The sequence below is a fragment of the Cavia porcellus genome, unplaced genomic scaffold (assembly GCF_034190915.1).
Source record: "Cavia porcellus strain 051 isolate PalLab524CR breed Dunkin Hartley unplaced genomic scaffold, mCavPor4.1 scaffold_11, whole genome shotgun sequence".
Classification (NCBI taxonomy): Eukaryota; Metazoa; Chordata; class Mammalia; order Rodentia; family Caviidae; genus Cavia; species Cavia porcellus.
The window spans coordinates 4,376,996-4,394,066 of NW_026947494.1; the positions used below are offsets into that span (position 1 = coordinate 4,376,996).

Sequence of the window (17,071 nt, forward strand, 5' to 3'; positions counted from 1 at the left end):
AGACAGAAGCGACAGGGCAACCTTGGAGGGCCCAGCCAGTGCACCCCTCCTAGGGCACTGCTATGTCCAGCTGGCTGCCTGAGGACCCCAGAACCCAGGAACGGCCCTGGAAGGGGTCACTGTCCACACAGAACCCCGGATTAGCCACTCAACCCTGCAGTAACTGGGCAAGGAAGATTGGCTGTGTCGATGTGGTCTAGAAAGACTGAGCATTCACAGGAGGCAGCACCCATCAACCCTCCGCTCCAGCTCCTGTGCAGCCCTTGCTGAGGACCCTCAGTACCCCTCCAGCTTCCCCAGATTCAAGGCCTCCTCCTCCTCCTCCTCCTCCCAGCACCCTGCTACCTATGACAGCCATTGGCTCCCCCTTGGGGAGTGGTGTCCCCACCTCTCTAGTGAGGCCCTGATACAAGGCTGGCCAAGCTTTACACCCGGGACATCTTCAGATTATCTGTGCTGTGCCTTACGCAAATGGGGCTGCCTAACGAGCCCTCGAGGGGCTGGGCTTCTGCGGGAGGGCCCCACATCCTGGTGGGTAGGGCCCAGGGTGGGGGAGAGATGCCCCAAAAGGCCCTGCGTGGGTTCTGCTTTACTGTTTCCTTTCCTTTTCTCTTTTTTCCTTCCTTCCTTCCTTCCTTCCTTCCTTCCTTCCTTCCTTCCTTCTGAAAGACTGGCTAGGTCTATCACACCTGACAAGGCTCAATGAAGGAATGAATGAAAGCTTTCTTTGCTTCCTCAAAGAATTTAAAAGCAATCGTCTTCCGGAAATGGAAATACGACATTTGCTGGTCTGTCAAATTGTGATCCTGCAGAATTTGTCATTTGACACCAAAGGGGAAAATGTGAGCAACAGGGCAGTGCGTGGCTCACACCTGCGGAATTCATTAGAAGCAGGCGAGTTTGCACATAACCCAAATAATCTGATGTTCTGGTTTAAGGGAGAAATCCAAGACTTGTGGAAATAGGAATCGATGAAAGCTGTGAGTGGACAGCCTTCCTAACAGGGACATTTGTGAGTGTGGCAGTGACACTGAGCTCCTCGATTGGTCCCCACCCCTGCTCTTGGGCAGCAGGAGCCCCAGAAAGTGACCTATTAGTCATCAAGCTTCAGACAAATGGGGTCTCATTAAACTCAATCAGCAGATGCAAACATTTATGCGGTGGGGGGGGATTCATCAGACAGATTATGAAATGATTCCCACACATGTGAGTCATGAAAGAGAAGTCTAAGAGGTCAGGTGATGTCCACCCACACAGGAGCCCCAAGCTCTTCCAGAGAGGGTCCAGCCAAGCCCCTACTTTACAGGGGGCAAACTGAGCTCTGCAAAGTGAACTGGCCCAAAGGATGCAGGACACACAGGGAAACGTGTTTGCACGAGGAAAATGAGTCTCTGACTTGTTTCTCCTGCGGGAGTAAATTTTTACTTCTTAATATTTTTATTCCTGGATACTCTCTGTGTTTAAGGTACATGGTGTTGATTCTCCTGCCAGGCCCACTGGACTGAGATAACCTCGAGGACATGTTCAGTGTCCAAGGCCGACTGACTGGTAAGCACAGACCTTGGCATCTGATTCTAATCACATCATTGTGACGACACATGCAGGTACGCACAGGGATGGAGATGAGCTTGTACATTACAGCTCCACACACATGGCAAGGGTTTAAATCTTAGTAAGAGACACACTGCTACTGACCCCCTACAATGCTCCCTCTCGCTCCAGCTCATTTGCCCATCACGTCGGCCACTCTCTGAATCAGTTCTGAAAGTCCTCTTTCCTGAGTGTCTTTACGAGGTGTGATCAAAAATCCAGGGAATGCTGCTGCTGTGCGCCATCCCACAGAAAGGCGGGACCATAAGACCTAACACCGTGTCCCCGTCCATCTTATTCACTGGATCTGGCAATGGTGAACCCTGCCTCCTCTCCAAAGTCAAAAGGGCCATGAAAGGTGAGTATTTTTAATTAATTCAGGACCTCAAGGCAGCCACAACAGCACAGGTAAAGTCCTCGTACACAGTGGACTTTGAGGACCACTTTAGAAAGTGACAGAGACAACGAGATAAGCATGTTCGAAGTGTGGGGAGGGTTTGAAGGGGATTCCTAGCCATGCATCTTTTTACTGTAATATTTTCATTGAAGCATTCACTGCATGTTTCAATCTCACCATATATATATATACATATACATATACATATACATATACATATATGGATGTATATGTAAGTGTGTGTTCAATCTTTAAAGGTACATCATACAGGAGACCCTAAATCTCTCTGCACTTACCCAAGACAGGTTTAACCTTTTGCCATTTGACCTAGACTGTTCCTAAAGACCTCTAACAGGTAGATGGATAGATGCAAGGGTGGGCGGGAGAACTGATAAACAGGTCCATCAGCAGAGAGCTAAGGACCCTCAGAGGAAGTGGGAGGGGGTGCAAATTCCCTTTGCCAGCAGTTTCCGGTAGAGGCGGTCACCTCCTCAGCACTGCACACTTCTTTACTGGCATTTCTCACTGCTCAACACTATTCCACCCCAAGGTGGCTCCAAGCAGATCTCAAGCGCCTTTTCCTCTCTTGGCCACGTCAGGCCCCTGTCAAGGCAACCAAGCAGCCACAGGGTGCCATCTGGAGAACCCTCAGGTGTACCACAAGGCTCGAGTTGACAGCTAGTGTGTTGGTCAGCTTTCTTCTGAAAAAGGAGAAAGGCTGGTTTGGATGCACAGTTTCAGAGGTTTCAGGCTGTGGCCCATCGTGAGGCTGAAATGTTGCAGTGGGTACCGTGGGTGGGTAAGATGTTTACTGGCAGTTGAGAAGAGAGAGAGAGGGAAAAGGTGGCGTCCCAGCATCGCCCACACTCACCTGCATCCTCCCACTAGGCCCCCTGCCCCTCGACACCACAGGATGGGACCCAGCCTTCAGCCTTTGGGGATGTTAGAACCTCAGCCCCTTCCAGCTGAAGCAGGGGTTCTTTACCAGGCTAAGCTTGCTCCCAGGGGTTGAGAAACATCTGTGACATCATCCATTATCACAGCTATGTTTGTGGGTGCCACTGGCTTCCAGTGAGTAGAAGACAGGGAAGTCCCTAAGCACCCACCACTGCGCAGGACACCCCCGTGGCCAAGAACCTCTGACCTGTGGAGATGCCTGGGGTGAATCGCTGAGGACTCAGGTCTGCAGTGAAAACAAAGCTGAAAAGAACCGCAGACGTACACTGAATGGCTAGCATGTCATCTACTTTGGAAATTGTCTTGGTTACTTTTCTCTCATTGCTGGGACAAAATACTAAAATGAAGGAAGGAAAGGTTTATTTAGCTCACTGTTTGTGGAGGTTTCAGTCCATCATCAGCTGCTCCAAGGCAGGGTGGTGGGGCACAGGGGCAACACTTCAAGGCAGCAGCCAGCAAAGCAGCCAGAACAAACAGAGAACAAGCCTCTTCTCCTGCCTCATACTGTATGCAGGCCACGCCTCTACCCCATGGCAGATGTAGCACTCTCAAAATCTCTGTGCCCTTCTCTTACACAGAATGACCATATTTACAAAGTGGACCCTGGCTCTCTGCTGAGTCCCTTAGTTAAATTTCTAAACTTCACACAATTATCCACCATAACAGAAAAGTGGTCATATCTAATACCCACTGCAATCACTGTGCATAGCAATCAGGCTTATTCTGTTGTTATGAAAACTTCACTTTCACTAAAGTTAAATGACTTGCCTCAAATTAAGTAGCTCTCAGGGTGGTGTCCAAAAAATAGACCCAGGAGGCTATTCACTAAGATCTCTTCTTAAAATGTCTCTGCAGCCATGAAAAATACAAGTTCAAGGCAAAAGGAAAGACAGGCTCTTATGTCAGGGCTCAGAGGTGACCAGGAGCTGAGTATAAACACAGCATAAGACACGGAGTAAACCTGTGGATAAAGGCATGAATGCCATTCTCATGGGAGGGTAGGCTTCCTGTCTACATCTGTGACATCAGAAAGAGGGTCACAACCTCTGGAAACCAAGAGGCCTAATTGTGTGTTTCGTACTCAAAAGTCAATCAACGATTGCTTGTCTGATCAGTCTGAAATTCCTGGTACTCTCTAGTGAAAGACAAACTCACATGGAATGGATCACAGATTTTTCCAGGTTTGACAATTTGCACACCTGGATGTTCTGATTTGAAAAGAAAGAAAAGTGGAAGGAAGGGAGGAAGGGAGGCTGGGAGACGGAAAGCGAGGGAGGTGATTAAGCGGATCCCAGGCGAGTTTCCCTTGAGCAGATGGCAGGATACTGGGTAGTTGACTTCATGATAAATAAGCAAGGCTCGCCCAGCGCTTCAAAGATCTCATCCTTCAGACGCGAATATTTTCAGGCTTCTCTTCAGAACTTTTTTCCGTGTATGCATTCCTAAATCAATACTGTTCCCAAACCTGGATAGTTATAAATTTTAAAATTGTACAAAAGCCGGTAAACCTTGACCTTCAAACAGTTCATCTCCCTTGCTTCGTCCTGGCCTCAGACGTCACCGGCCGGGCCGCATCTCCTCTCTGCGCGCAGCTTGCTCTGTGTCAGGGCACCGCTTTTGTGCAGACAGCTTTTAAAAATAGCCCGGTTGGGTTCCAAGCCTGAGCTGGCTCATCACTGCTTAGGCAGTGAATTGGAGAGGTTCCCAGGCTGGAGCGCTCGGTGGTGGAGGAGCCGCTGCGGTGGAGGAGCTGCAGAACCCAGCCAGCGCCCATCCGTCCGCACTCGGGACCTGCTGGCAGAGATGTGGGAGCTGCTTTGGTCACAGGATCCCCAACTGAGGTTACTACTTGGGAGCTGCAGGTAAAAAATAGGGTGACCCCAAAACTGATGTCCAGGCCCCAGGGGGAGGAGCCTCAGCTGGTACACAACTCCTTTCTGGTCTCAAAGTCTCCTCCCTCCCCTTTCCAATGGGAGCTTGGAGGACAGCAGGGAAAGACCTTCAGTCTCCATTTCCCTGGAGCCAAGGCCTCGCCCACCCTGTTCGCTGTCCACCTTGGAGAGCAGCCTGGGTCAGCGCAGCCCAGAAGGCTGTGAGCTCTCCAGGGGCCGGGTGAGAGATTGTTGTTGAGCTCTCCATGGGCGCAGAGGGCTGCAGAGGAGGCGCTGAGGTGCTGCTCACAGGATGCAAGCTGCCTGGTTCACAGCCTGCTGGGGGGGTGGGGAATAAATGAGCGAGCCCAGAAATTAAATGTGTCATCAGAAAGAAGGACAAAGAATGACAAAGGACCGCAGCGACATCCAGCCAGTGAGAAAGGCTGAAAAGGAAGCCCCAGCTTCCCAGAGTAGGCAGGGAATCCACACCAAAGACACCAGTTACCACGTGGGCCCACGGATGCCCCTGGGGGTTTGCAGTCATTTGTTCAGGCCGCTGTAATTTGTTCAGGCGCCACACCCCAGATGATTTACACATCAGGAAGTCAGCGCAGTATCCTGCAGTTCTAGAGACCTGAAGCCCAAGACCAAGGGGCAGGCAGCGCTGAGTTCTGAGGCTTCTTCCGGTAGCTCCTGAACGTCCTTCTTTTCCAGTGTCTTCACACGCCCTTCCCTCTGTGTCAGAATCACTGCGTCTCACAGCCACACCTGTCACTGGATCGGAGCCTAACCGTGTGACCTGCTTTAACCCTCATGTCCTCATTAAAGGCCCCGCCTCCAAATAACGTTACATTCTGAAGAATTGGGGGGGAGAGGGTCAAACTTCAACATAAAAAGCCCAAGAGGGATGCAATTCATCCTCTAATCCTCTGTGCAGTGGGAAGGACAGGGCAGTTACAGAATTTCCCCCTTCCCCAGCCCATGTTCTTTTAAACATGGTTGTGTAGAAACCAAACAAATCTGGATTAAGGCATCTTCCATGCCTGGGTGATGAGTTTGGCCCAAAGCACACGATTATACATAGTAAACTGTACCCTAGCCTGAGGTGTGAACAAATTTTAATCTAACCTAAGGGTGTATTCCTTTTGTAACCAAGCAACAGAATTTCAGCGAATCACAGCAGTGGAGCTGCAACCAATCACAGGCTGCTGGCGATCAGACCATATCCATATAGGGAAAGTGCCCCCTGCAGCCAATCAGGTGGTTTGTGTATGCCACTTCCTCCTGTCCGGCTATAAATAGAAGCTGCACTGTGGTGCGGGTGCATTCTGGTCCATCTTGGGTCTGGAACATTGCCTGGTTCTAGAGCCTTTCACTGTAGCTCAAGTACACCAAAAGACTGAGCTGGTGTCTATCTTTTTTAAACAGCTGTGTTATCCAAATAATCAGCACTCTTACCAGGAGACCGAAGGTGATTGAGGACGGTGAGATAAGATGGTCCCAGAGACAAGTAAGACTCTGAGGTTATAGGTGGATCATTTTTAGCATCAGACAACATAAGTAGGATGAGGGCAGGAGGAATGCAGGAAAGGAAGGGGCCCTGCAGGAAGGAGAGGCCTGGACACCAGGGTCAGATCTCACATGGATGATATCGATCACTAAGGACAACCTTCCAACCGAGTGGCTCTCCTTCTCCTCTAACCCGTTGGAAAATAGAAGTATCTCCAGAAATGCTCTCCATTCTGAATTCTTCTGGGGGAAAACCAAAAGCTGTTTATACAATGAATTGGAAAATAAAAGGAAAATGTTAGAAATCCTTTATAAATTCTGATAATGATATTATTCTGTGCTGCGGCAGCCTAATTATAAAGCTGTACAATAAAGCTCAATTCCAGCACTGATCCTTCTCTATCAGGCAGATGGTAATTGCATTTAAAATTGTGTGTGTGTGTGTGTGTGTGTGTGTGTGTAGCTCATGTCTTATCTGTTTAACTTATGTGTTTTAAGAAAATAACTATCTTTTTAAATTACCTAATTCTTTATTCTGCAGACTAACTCAGAAAAAAATCTCTTTTAAGAAAAATATTGCTGGCCTAGACAAAAAAAAAACCCTTTTTTTTTTTTAAATGACGGTATTTTCTTAAAAACAATGAAATAGCAGAGTGTTACGACTCACAGGGGAAGTATTTATCATAAGCTTTTGGTCTCACATACTTGTGAATGCAGAGAGAAAAATTAAGATTTTAGCTATGCTGTCTATAACTGCAGGCTGGGTAGGTTGCAGTGGGCTCCAGCCAGGCTACAGCCCTGGTAAGAGAGAATTTTGCTAGTGTTGTTACTCCAAGGTCTTACCAGGACAATTCCCTTTCTTTAAAAGATGGCTTCCTAGGCTTAGGGAGTTAGCTCAGTGGCTTAAATGTCCGCGTGGCAAGCGCGAGGTTGTGAATTTGATCCCCACTACCAAAATAAAGAAATTAAAAATAGAAATAAAAAGTGACTTCATACCCGTAGCCCAGAATAATACTGCCCCTCTATAAAATGTTTCCTAAAGTTGAATATTTGGTGAGTGTGCAGACAAGAGATTAATTTATTAAGGAAAAGTGGTGTAGAGTGGGCTTTTTATCACTGTAGATAAATATCTATTGCATAGAAGTGAGGTCCATGTGGCCTTTTCTAAACAATGAAATATCGTGGCACCTCAGTCCATGAATTTAATTTGTTTAACAATGTTGGGGGCCATGGACGTGGCTGTGTTTGTCATACAATGTGGAGTTTGTAAACAGAAGCAAAATTTGGGTGAATGCTTTTGTTTGAGAACCAAATCGCTCAGGAATGGAAGTGTTGGTGAACTGAGGTAATACAGTAATAGGATACTCTAACTTTTTTAAGGATAAATAGCAATTTACTCTGGTGTCCAACCACCCACCACCCACCACCCACCTCTAACCAGGATAGATGTTTCAGGTGCTCCATTCTGCTAAGAGGAGGACAGAGGTAGACGGCGACTCAGAAATTAAATTTTGCATCTCACACAGGACCAGGACCTTCGACAGGGGGATGCCCGTAATCAGATGGAAAACTGCTCAGGGGACCAAGAGTGACAAACAGGCTGTCCTGGCTTTGCTCATGGCTCCTGAGCTGGCTTCGGGAGTGACTGGTGTGACGCTGTGTCCATCCACACCCACCCAGGCCAGCTTCCCCGGGGCAGGGGGACCCCGAGAGCATGTATAGGCAGGGGTTTGTTCCCTTCTGGAGGACGATCGCTCTCTCTCTCACTGTTGCGAGACTCCTTATCCCATGCATGAATTTCCTGCATTAATGTTTGTGATTCAAATTTTCATTTTGAACAAGATAAAGGACACCATAAAACTTAAATAGGGGTACAGAGGCAGCTCAGATTCAAAGCAGGCAATCCAAAACATCATTTGCTCCTAAAATAAATGTTTGAGGTCTCTATTCACACCAACATCTCACACCCCTATGTATCCAGATTTCATTCAGTTAAATAAATATTCTTGAGCTTTGGTAAACTATTATGTTCTAAAGTCACAACAAACCTCTCCACTGTGGAAATGACCATAGAGCTAGACACAGCACTTCATCTAAGCTAAGCTAAAATTTAGTTGCTAGCCCTCCCCACCCTCTCTGTGCCTGTGAAGGACCCCGTGGACACTGGTGTGTCCATCAAAGAGGTCAAGAGCAACTGAATCAACACAGTGAGGACCCAGAGCTCTGCTCTTCCCTTCTGGGTCTGCACACAGGAAACTGCTCAGGTCACTGAGGAGAGTACTATGGGTGGGGATGGCTCTGATTAGAACCCAGACTGTTCTATTTAGGCATCCGTTCCAGGGCTAATCCACTTAGGCACACAGTCAGTCACCCAGTAAGAATGTATCCAAAGACATTAGGCACTATCAGTTAACAGACTGAATGTTACTTCATGGCTTTCCTGGAGATATCTCTTGTGGATATTAAAATCCTCCATTTTCCCCCCAACTCCCATTCCTTCCGGTGTTGTGGCTGTGTTTAGGGTTGATTTTCCTCATGCACAGGTGGGGTCCTGCTGCCTGCGAATGTCTGGATGTTTGGGGTGCCTGGAGGCCTGCTCTGTATTTCTCATCTTCCATTTCTCTGGAATCGCCCCAGCATCAGTCGCAGAGGACTCCAGTGGTGGATGCTGGCTCTGTTCTTTGACTTAGCTGAACCTAAGCTGTGGTCTTCAAAGGATTCCTCCCAGATTCCAGCCTTCACATGGTTTTCTTCCATGTTTTTTAGCAGCTGTGTTGGTGGGAATGCACAGGGCTATAGTTAGCAGAAGATAGTGGATGTTTACCAAGCCTTTCACAGAGCAGTAACTCTCTCTGAGAGGTGAAAATATGCGCCCAAAAAGACTTTGTATGTGACCAGGCTGCAAACCTGGGAGCAACTTGCATGTCCTTCACAGGTGACAGATGAACAGGCTGTAGTGTGTCCATACCTAGAATGCTATTGACCTGTGCAAAACAAACTTCCCACACACGACATGACCCAAGCTCACCGTGAACCTACATATGGATTTTCTATTAATTGATGGGAGCTAGATATTAAAAACTACATACTGTATTATTCCATTTGTGCGATATAGACAAAACCGAAGAATGAATTTGTGGTGGCAGAAATCAAAACGGCCTGCCTCCAGTGGAGAAGTCCAGGCAGGCTTTCCCAAAAAGAACATTCTAGAATGATGTCAGTATTTGATGCCTGACTGGGGTGTAGATCACGTGGTCCCACATATTTTTCAAAACCCACCAAGTAAAGATCTGTGCAAGCCAGGCATGGTAGCTCACACCTGCTATCCCAGCCACTCCCTGTTAGGAGGCTGAGGCAGGAGGATTGACAGTTTGAGTCCACCCTGTACTACGTATTGATTTATCAAGTCTTTGTATCAAAATAAACACAAAAAGCAGCTGGGCTGTAATGAAATGCTGGTGCCATAGGTTCGATCTCTAATACAGCCAAAAATTTTGTCTCGGCACTTCACTGTGTGTGAGTTAATCCTTCACTTAAAATGGTTTGAAATTGGATATTGTTTCTGAGTTCCAAAGTTGGAGAACTTAATTACCTTTTTCAAAGCTGACAGGGGAGCACTAAGACATTTGCTGTCATGCTCTGCTGGTAAACAGCAAAAATAGACTCCAAAGACGCCACCACACTCTGATGTTTGGAAAATGCGGAATATACACAGAATATTTCCACTAATTATACTGCTTCCCTCCGCGCCCCTCCGCGGGCTGGGGACGGAACCCAGTTCCCTTTCTCACACTACTATGCCCGCCTATATTTAGCCTCGATGTTTGAGGGACGTTGAATAGAGACACCACCTTGCCAGTCTCAGCTGTCACTTCATACTTCCCCACTACCAGAAAGGAGCTGTCTGTGCCTCAAGCAAAGATGAAAAGGACAGAAAAAATGAGATTATTATCTCTAGAAATCTCTTCAGGACCAGGCGGTTTCTTCTTCAGAAAGAAACGCATGACTCATCTCCTCATGCAAGAGCTCTTTCAAATGCCAGAGAAAAATCTCTCTTCCCAGTCACCAGGCCCTGCGCTCAGCTGCTTTGCCCAAAGGCTGAGAAGAGAACCTGTGAGAAGTCACTTCATCACTAAGGTGGCCCATGGAGAGCCCGCGCCCCCGATGCAACCTCCTGTCTGCTGGAGGTCAGGGGTCAACAGAGGAGCTGGCAACATCACAGCCAGAGATGGGTGGCCATGCGGGCCCTAGCAGCCAGGGCACCAGCCCTCTGCAGCGGTGCCCGTGTGACACCAGGCGTGGCCTTTGCTTTGGGAAGTTCGCAGCTAAATCTCCTTTTTCACCGGCTCTGGCAGGGTTTCCTTGCTCCTTGGGTCCTGGAACACTCAGCATTGGAGGAACTGATTCCCTGGACTAAACCTCTTCTGTTGAAACACCTAACGTATCCCATGTTCTTGACTGGACTGGCACCCAGGGCTCCAAACCAGGGGCGGGGTCAGAGGCAGAGGGGACAAGAGAAATACCTTGACACCAAGCCGGGTCACCAAGCTAGCACCCATGGGAAATGGGACAACAGAGGTGAGTGCAGAGCAGGGGCCTCTTGGTCCCACCAGGAGCGGTACCGTGGTGGCCAAAAAGAGGTGCACACAGAGAAGAGAGCCCTGGAGAACAAGCACCAGCCACCACGCTTGGCCACTGTGGAAGGAGCAGCCAGCGTGGGTACCTGGGGTGACCTTTGTCTGCCTGCGCCTTTGGAAAGTACATTTTAAAGAGAGACGTGGATGGCGATAATTCCTTGCCAACCCCAAGTGCTTCACCGTCTCAGCTACACAGCAGCCGTCAGCTGGGCAGTTAGAGGAGGGGGAAACTTCTGCCCTGGGACCCCACCTCACTCACGGAGCCAGGGATGCAGGCGCGCGCTGGGGCCAAAGCTGTGGGCTGCCACCCTGCCTCGGCCCAGTGCTTGCCATGTGATTAGGCCCAGCTTCCTGTCCCTCCGTGCCTCAGTTTCCCATCTCTAGAGCAGCAGTAGATACAGAAAGGCAAAGCAGGCCACAGTATGCAAAGCGGCACAGTGGCCTAATGCGGCCCAGACGCAGGCTCTGTGGAAGAGGAGGGAATGGCGCACTTGGTCCTGTGACCCTGCATCGGGCATGGCTGTCAGCATCCATAGTCACCCTGACATCTTAGTCCAGGAGAATGGACGACATGTCCACACCTGCACCGGGCCTCAGAGGCAGTACAGTTCAGGTCTTGCTGACCTCATGAGATTGGGCTTTGTGGGGGAATCGGAGGTGTCAAAGACCCGGAAGGGAGTCCAGTGAGACAAAGAATAAGCAGCCAAATCTGAGCTGTGTCTGCGGAGGCAGGCCGCAGAGGGCAGCCCCGGGGGCCATGGGTTGACCGAGCACAGGAGAAGCTGCCTAGGTGGTGACCAGCCTCCTTCGTCCCTTTTCCTGTCTTTCCCTCCCTGGCTTCCTCCCCTATCAGATGGGATCAGGCTCTGGCTGCAATGCCCTACTCATTGGTCTTCCCTACCCCGTCCTAGCTGAGACCCCCAGTTGTCCTTGAAGATTATCTCATTTAGCACAGTGCCCTCTGTTCAACCCACCCAGTGTTGTACATTTCACCTTAATGCAATGTTTTTTTTAAAATTTGGTTACAATCATTTTCACTATGACTACAACACATTCTTTCCCAGACTTTTGAAAAATCAAGTAACTATAACAAAGTGTACCCTGCCCCACTGCCAGACTGGATAGGTACGGTCTGCTCACTCTTCTGGAGAGACAGGACTTTCTGGAATCTTCTAGAGCAGGAGGCCAGGTGGCAATCCATGCAGAGCCCTGGGCCTACCTGGCCTTACCATCTAGTCACTAAAGCAAATATCTGGGCAGAGCAGAGAATATTTCCCTGCTCCAACAGAATTCAGAGTCTCACCCTGGCCTTTCTCCTACGTGTTCCATAATCTGCACAACTGAGCTATAGTGTAGAGAATCTGATTTCTTGAATTTTCTCTTAAAATTACATAGATCACAGATACTTCCATTTTTGCGATGTAATCCTCTATTGTTGCCGTATAACATACTCTCAAGTGGATTAGGTCTAATTGTCTTAGCCTTTTCCCTCTTAAGCTGATTTGCGATTCTATAGGGGAAACAGAGAGGCCATGAGACGGCCACAGTCCCCTTCAGGTCAGTCCTCAGTGGACCTCTTGGCCCAGCAAAAGTATTAGCCATGAGCTTTTCACTCTTGAACAAGTTCCTGGGTTGCTGTGTTAGTCTGTGTTCTGTGGCAATAATAAAATACACAAGGCTTGGAGACTTGTGAAGAAAAGAGGTTTATTTGGCTCAGTTTGAGAAGCTGAAAGTCCAAATGGCCTGGCACCATCTCTATCGGGGCCTGTAGGCTACATCACCTCACAAGCAGCCTCCTGGTGGGAGGACCTGGAAGAAGAGATCACAAAGAATACAGAAGCTGGAGGTGAGGGAGGGGACAGTCATGAGCTCCTACCAGGGGGGCCTGGTAACTTCGCCATGGTAGGAGCCTCATGATTTACACAAGAACCTTTGGGGGACACACAAGAGATTCACACAGAAATATAGCACTCAGAGGCAGCTGTCTGCCCCTGCTGACCTGTCCCAAGCCACACCCAGCACCATTTCTGTTCCAGAGGGCCTGTTGCATCATCCCTGCTGCCCAGAGGCCCTGAGGCCTGGTCCACCCGGTGGGCTCCAACCCAGTGCTCACCCACTGGGCAGGGTTTTCTCTCTTCCTGGGCCTGAGACTCAGAAGCAACCAGGAGGGCATCGGAGGAAGAGGTGCTGGGGCCCAGGGTCACTGATGAATGTGGGTGTGCATGGCTGCACCGGGCCAGCTGCTGGGCCTCTTCAAAGCTTGGTTTCTTTACCAACATAATGGGTCTGATAAAAACCTGGGGGAGTTTCCACCGAATCTGCTTCCTCCTTCGCTGTCCGCCCTTTACAGAAGTGAACTCAGGGCATCATCCTCACCCCATCTCACCAAGAAACAGAGCTGGACAGAATAGTCCACGAGCAAAACAAACTGAGAGCAGGACAAACAGACCTTTAATCTGTTGCACCGCAGCCTGGTTGTCCTGGGCCACCTGTCCTCTTGAGCATTTCTTTTTCTGTTTTGTTTTGCTTTGCTTTGCTTTGTTTTTATCTTTGAGCCAGGGTCTCATTATGTAATCCAGGCTGGCCTTGAACTCACTACGAAGCCCTAGCCTGGTACTGGAAAGGATCCTCCTGCCTCAGCCTGCCCTGTGCTGGGATGACAGGCGTACTGCAGGCTCCCTTTGCACCAGGTGGGCACCCACCCTCTCGTGCTCCATAAACTCAGCGCAGACTCCTGTTATGCATCCCCAAAAAATGGAACCTCAGGCCTGTGTCTCCAGCGTGCCCTGCACTTACTTTTCACAATTCGAATGTCTAATGATTCGAGGAAAGTAAAAAGAACCCAGAGACAACATGTTGGCACTCGGGATGAACACACCCTGCAGAGAAACAAGAGGATTCCGGAGTTCAAGCCAGATCACCAAAGCAATGGGCACCAGACTCCTGCGCCACAGGGCTACACCCTCCAGCCTCGGGTGACGCGGGCAAGGCGCACAGAGCTTCGCGCATACACACCGGAACACGCACGGGCTCTTGGGTGCCACCGCTGCTCCTGAGGTTCCCAGAGTGTTTTTGTTTGAAATTTCGCTAGATTAAAAACCTGAGTTTCAGTGAGCTGAGGGTCTGAAGATGGAACCCAGCCCCTCTCCTGCCCGCAGATCAGCCAAGAACCTGAGCTGCACTTGCAGGGACCCTGCTGGGCACACCCCAACCCCTTCCAATTGGGCCAGGGATGCGCCTCTCTGCAGCGGCCACTGGGAAATGAGTCCCTGACTTGCTCGGCAGTCCCTGCCCCGGAGACCCCTCCTCGGACCTCCGGGACTCCGCGGTGCTGCCTTGGGAGGATGTACAGGGGAGCCTCTTGCCTCCCTAGAGTCCTTTTTCGGGTGGAGAAAGAGGGGCTCCGCGTTTCTTGCCCAGCCCTGATTTTTGGATCGGTCCTTTTCCAAGTGCCCCAGCAACCAAACTGCTGCGCAGGGACCCAGGCGAAAGGGATCCAAGGGAATCGATAAACAGGTCGCTGTGCACCTTCCCCCTCCGGATTGTTCTAAATGGGTTATATGGGGTCTGAGACTCGGACTGGGGGCCACACGAGCCAGGCTCCGGGGTGCAAGAATGCGGCACCCCGCAGATTCCCATTAGCGCGCCACGCGGATCCTGCCCCAGCCCTTGCCCACTCTCTCCCTCCCTTGCCCTTCCTCCCCTCCCCTCCTCTCCTCTGTCCACCAAGCCTCTGAGCGAAGCCAGCCGGGTGCGCGCCACTGCCGCCCCCCAGCGGCCGAGCGCAGGTCGCCGCGGGAGCCGGGAGCGGGGGCGGCTCGGCGCTGGCAGCCGGCAGCTCCGCCCCGCACCCCTCCCCCTCGCGGCCCGCGTGCCGCTCCCTCCGCGCCGCTCTCGGCTCAGACGGAGCCGCCGCCTCTGCAATGTCAGCAGGCGCAGCGGCGGCGACGCGAGCGGCAGCGGTCCGGGCCCCGCGCTAGCCGGCGGCACGGCACGGCCCGGCCCGGCAGGCGCGCACCGCGCGAGCCCGCGGCCCCTCGCTGCTCCGGGCGCCGGCTCTGCGCGTCCCGGCCCGACCCCGCTGCGGCCGTGCACAAAGCATCGCGGACACCGAGGACCGGGGCTGCGCCCGCCTCTCCACCGCGCGCAGTCTCCCTGCCGGCGCGGCCAGTGCTGGGACCGCGGCGACGCCGCCCCCCGCCAGCGCCCGAGCCGTCTGCGCCGCTGCGCCACGGACACCGGCGCCGGGGGCGGCCCTCGCTGCGCGCGCTGAGGACTCGCGGGTCGCTGCCGCCGGCCCGCGCGCCACGGGGACGGGAGCCCGGGGCAGCCTCGCGCCGGCCCGCGCCTAAGATGGCCACGCTGCTCCGCAAGATCGGGCTCATCCGCCTGCACAACCGGGACACCGAGGACCCCAAGCACCACCACAACCACCGCGGCGGCGGCGCCCCGCAGAGCGCGTCGTTGCGCGGCAAAGGCGGCGCCAAGAGCGGCGGCCACAAGCAGGCGCCGCACCCCGGGGGCGCGGGCGACGCGAGTCCCGGGCCCGGCAAGGGCAAGGGCAAGCGCGCAGCGGAGCTGGCCCCGCGCGACAAGCAGCAGCCGCCGCCACCGCCTCCGGGGGCCGCGGGCGCGGTGGGGGCCTCGGGCGCAGGGGGCCCCCGGGAGCGGGCGGCGGGCGCCAGGGCGGGGCCCGGGCCCGCGGTGGCCGCAGCGGCGACGGCGACGGCGGGCGGCAGCCTGGTGCCCGCGGCTCGGCAGCAGCACTGCACGCAGGTGCGCAGCCGGCGTCTCATGAAGGAGCTGCAGGACATCGCGCGCTTGAGCGACCGCTTCATCTCCGTGGAGCTGGTGGACGAGAGCCTCTTCGACTGGAACGTGAAGCTGCACCAGGTGGACAAGGACTCCGTGCTGTGGCAGGACATGAAGGAGACCAACACCGAGTTCATCCTGCTGAACCTCACCTTCCCCGACAACTTCCCCTTCTCGCCGCCCTTCATGCGGGTGCTCAGCCCGCGCCTGGAGAATGGCTACGTGCTGGACGGCGGCGCCATCTGTATGGAGCTGCTCACGCCGCGCGGCTGGTCCAGCGCCTACACCGTGGAGGCCGTCATGCGCCAGTTCGCCGCCAGCCTTGTCAAGGGCCAGGTAAGGACCGCGGGGCCTGGGCGCAGAGCCCAGCCGGCCCTTCCTGTCCGGCCTCCGTGGGTCTGGGCTGCACGCGCGGGCGGGCGGGCGGCCGCGGGGCACAGACCTCTGGCTAGAGCGCCAGCCCCTTTGCCCTATCGCTCCCCTGATTCTTCATCGTCCTCCGGATCCCAGCCTGGCTCTGGTGCTGGCCCTGGTCTCACTAGTGCATCCGTCCCAGTCTGTCCTGCTGTCTGTCTGTACAGCTCTCTTTCTCTCTCCCTCATTTCCCCCTTCCCTTTCTCTCCTCTCCCCAGCATCCTCTTCCTCCCACTTTTCTGCCCTGGCTCCTCTCTTCCCTACCTCCTCCACCCTGAGCACCCCTGGTCCCGCTAGCTTTCCCGTCCCCGCCCCTCCAGAGTCCCCCACTCAGCTTGTCCCTCTTCTCCTGCTCTGCCCCTGCGTCCTCAGCCCACTCCCAGCCCTGAGGTCTGTGAGGGTGGGAACTTTTTGTGTGGACCAAGGTCTAAGTGTCCACCCTAGTGAGACCCACTCACACTCACATTCACACACCCACACACACACACAGGTTCCCTCTGCAGACCTCTGGGGCCAGCTGCGGTGCGCCCTCTGTCCCCTTGCCCTTCTTCTGTGAGGTGAACATCAGGTGCTCTTGAGAAATCTCTCCAGAGAGGCGGAGGGGTGGGCTGAGCCCCTGTGTAAGGGATCAGGCCTCCCCTCCTGCCCCAGCACCTGTCCCTCCTGGGCCGTCACCTCCTGGGTGGATGCCAAGGCTTGGTCTCTTCCGACCTTGTTTCTTCCTTTTGTCCCCTCTTCCCCCGGGGCAGAGTGCTTATCTGTGCTAAAGATTTTAGCTAAACACCTAGAGGGAGGCTGAGCGCTGTTGGTTCTCACCTGCCACATCAGGGAGCAGCTGAGGGAAAGAAACCCCAAGACTGAGTCCAGAGAGCCTGAGTGGA

General features: G+C 52.7%; 1 protein-coding gene and 1 long non-coding RNA gene across 2 annotated transcripts in view; one reads left to right on the plus strand and one right to left on the minus strand.

Annotated features, from left to right (window-relative positions):
• Positions 1 to 12,643: 12,643 nt before the first annotated feature.
• LOC134478047 (uncharacterized) lies at positions 12,644 to 14,657 on the minus strand. The gene is made up of 2 exons (XR_010050389.1): positions 13,761 to 14,657; positions 12,644 to 12,773 (listed from the first exon to the last, which is right to left on the minus strand). It is a non-coding gene; the product is annotated as an uncharacterized LOC134478047 (long non-coding RNA).
• Positions 14,658 to 14,955: 298 nt separating this feature from the next.
• Positions 14,956 to 17,071, plus strand: part of Ube2ql1 (ubiquitin conjugating enzyme E2 Q family like 1) — a 36,268-nt gene continuing 34,152 nt past the window's right edge. Inside the window, exon 1 of the mRNA XM_003462249.5 lies at positions 14,956 to 16,112. Within this exon, the coding sequence (XP_003462297.2) occupies positions 15,318 to 16,112 (795 nt within the window). The 5' untranslated portion in view covers positions 14,956 to 15,317. The remainder of the gene's footprint in view (positions 16,113 to 17,071) is intronic.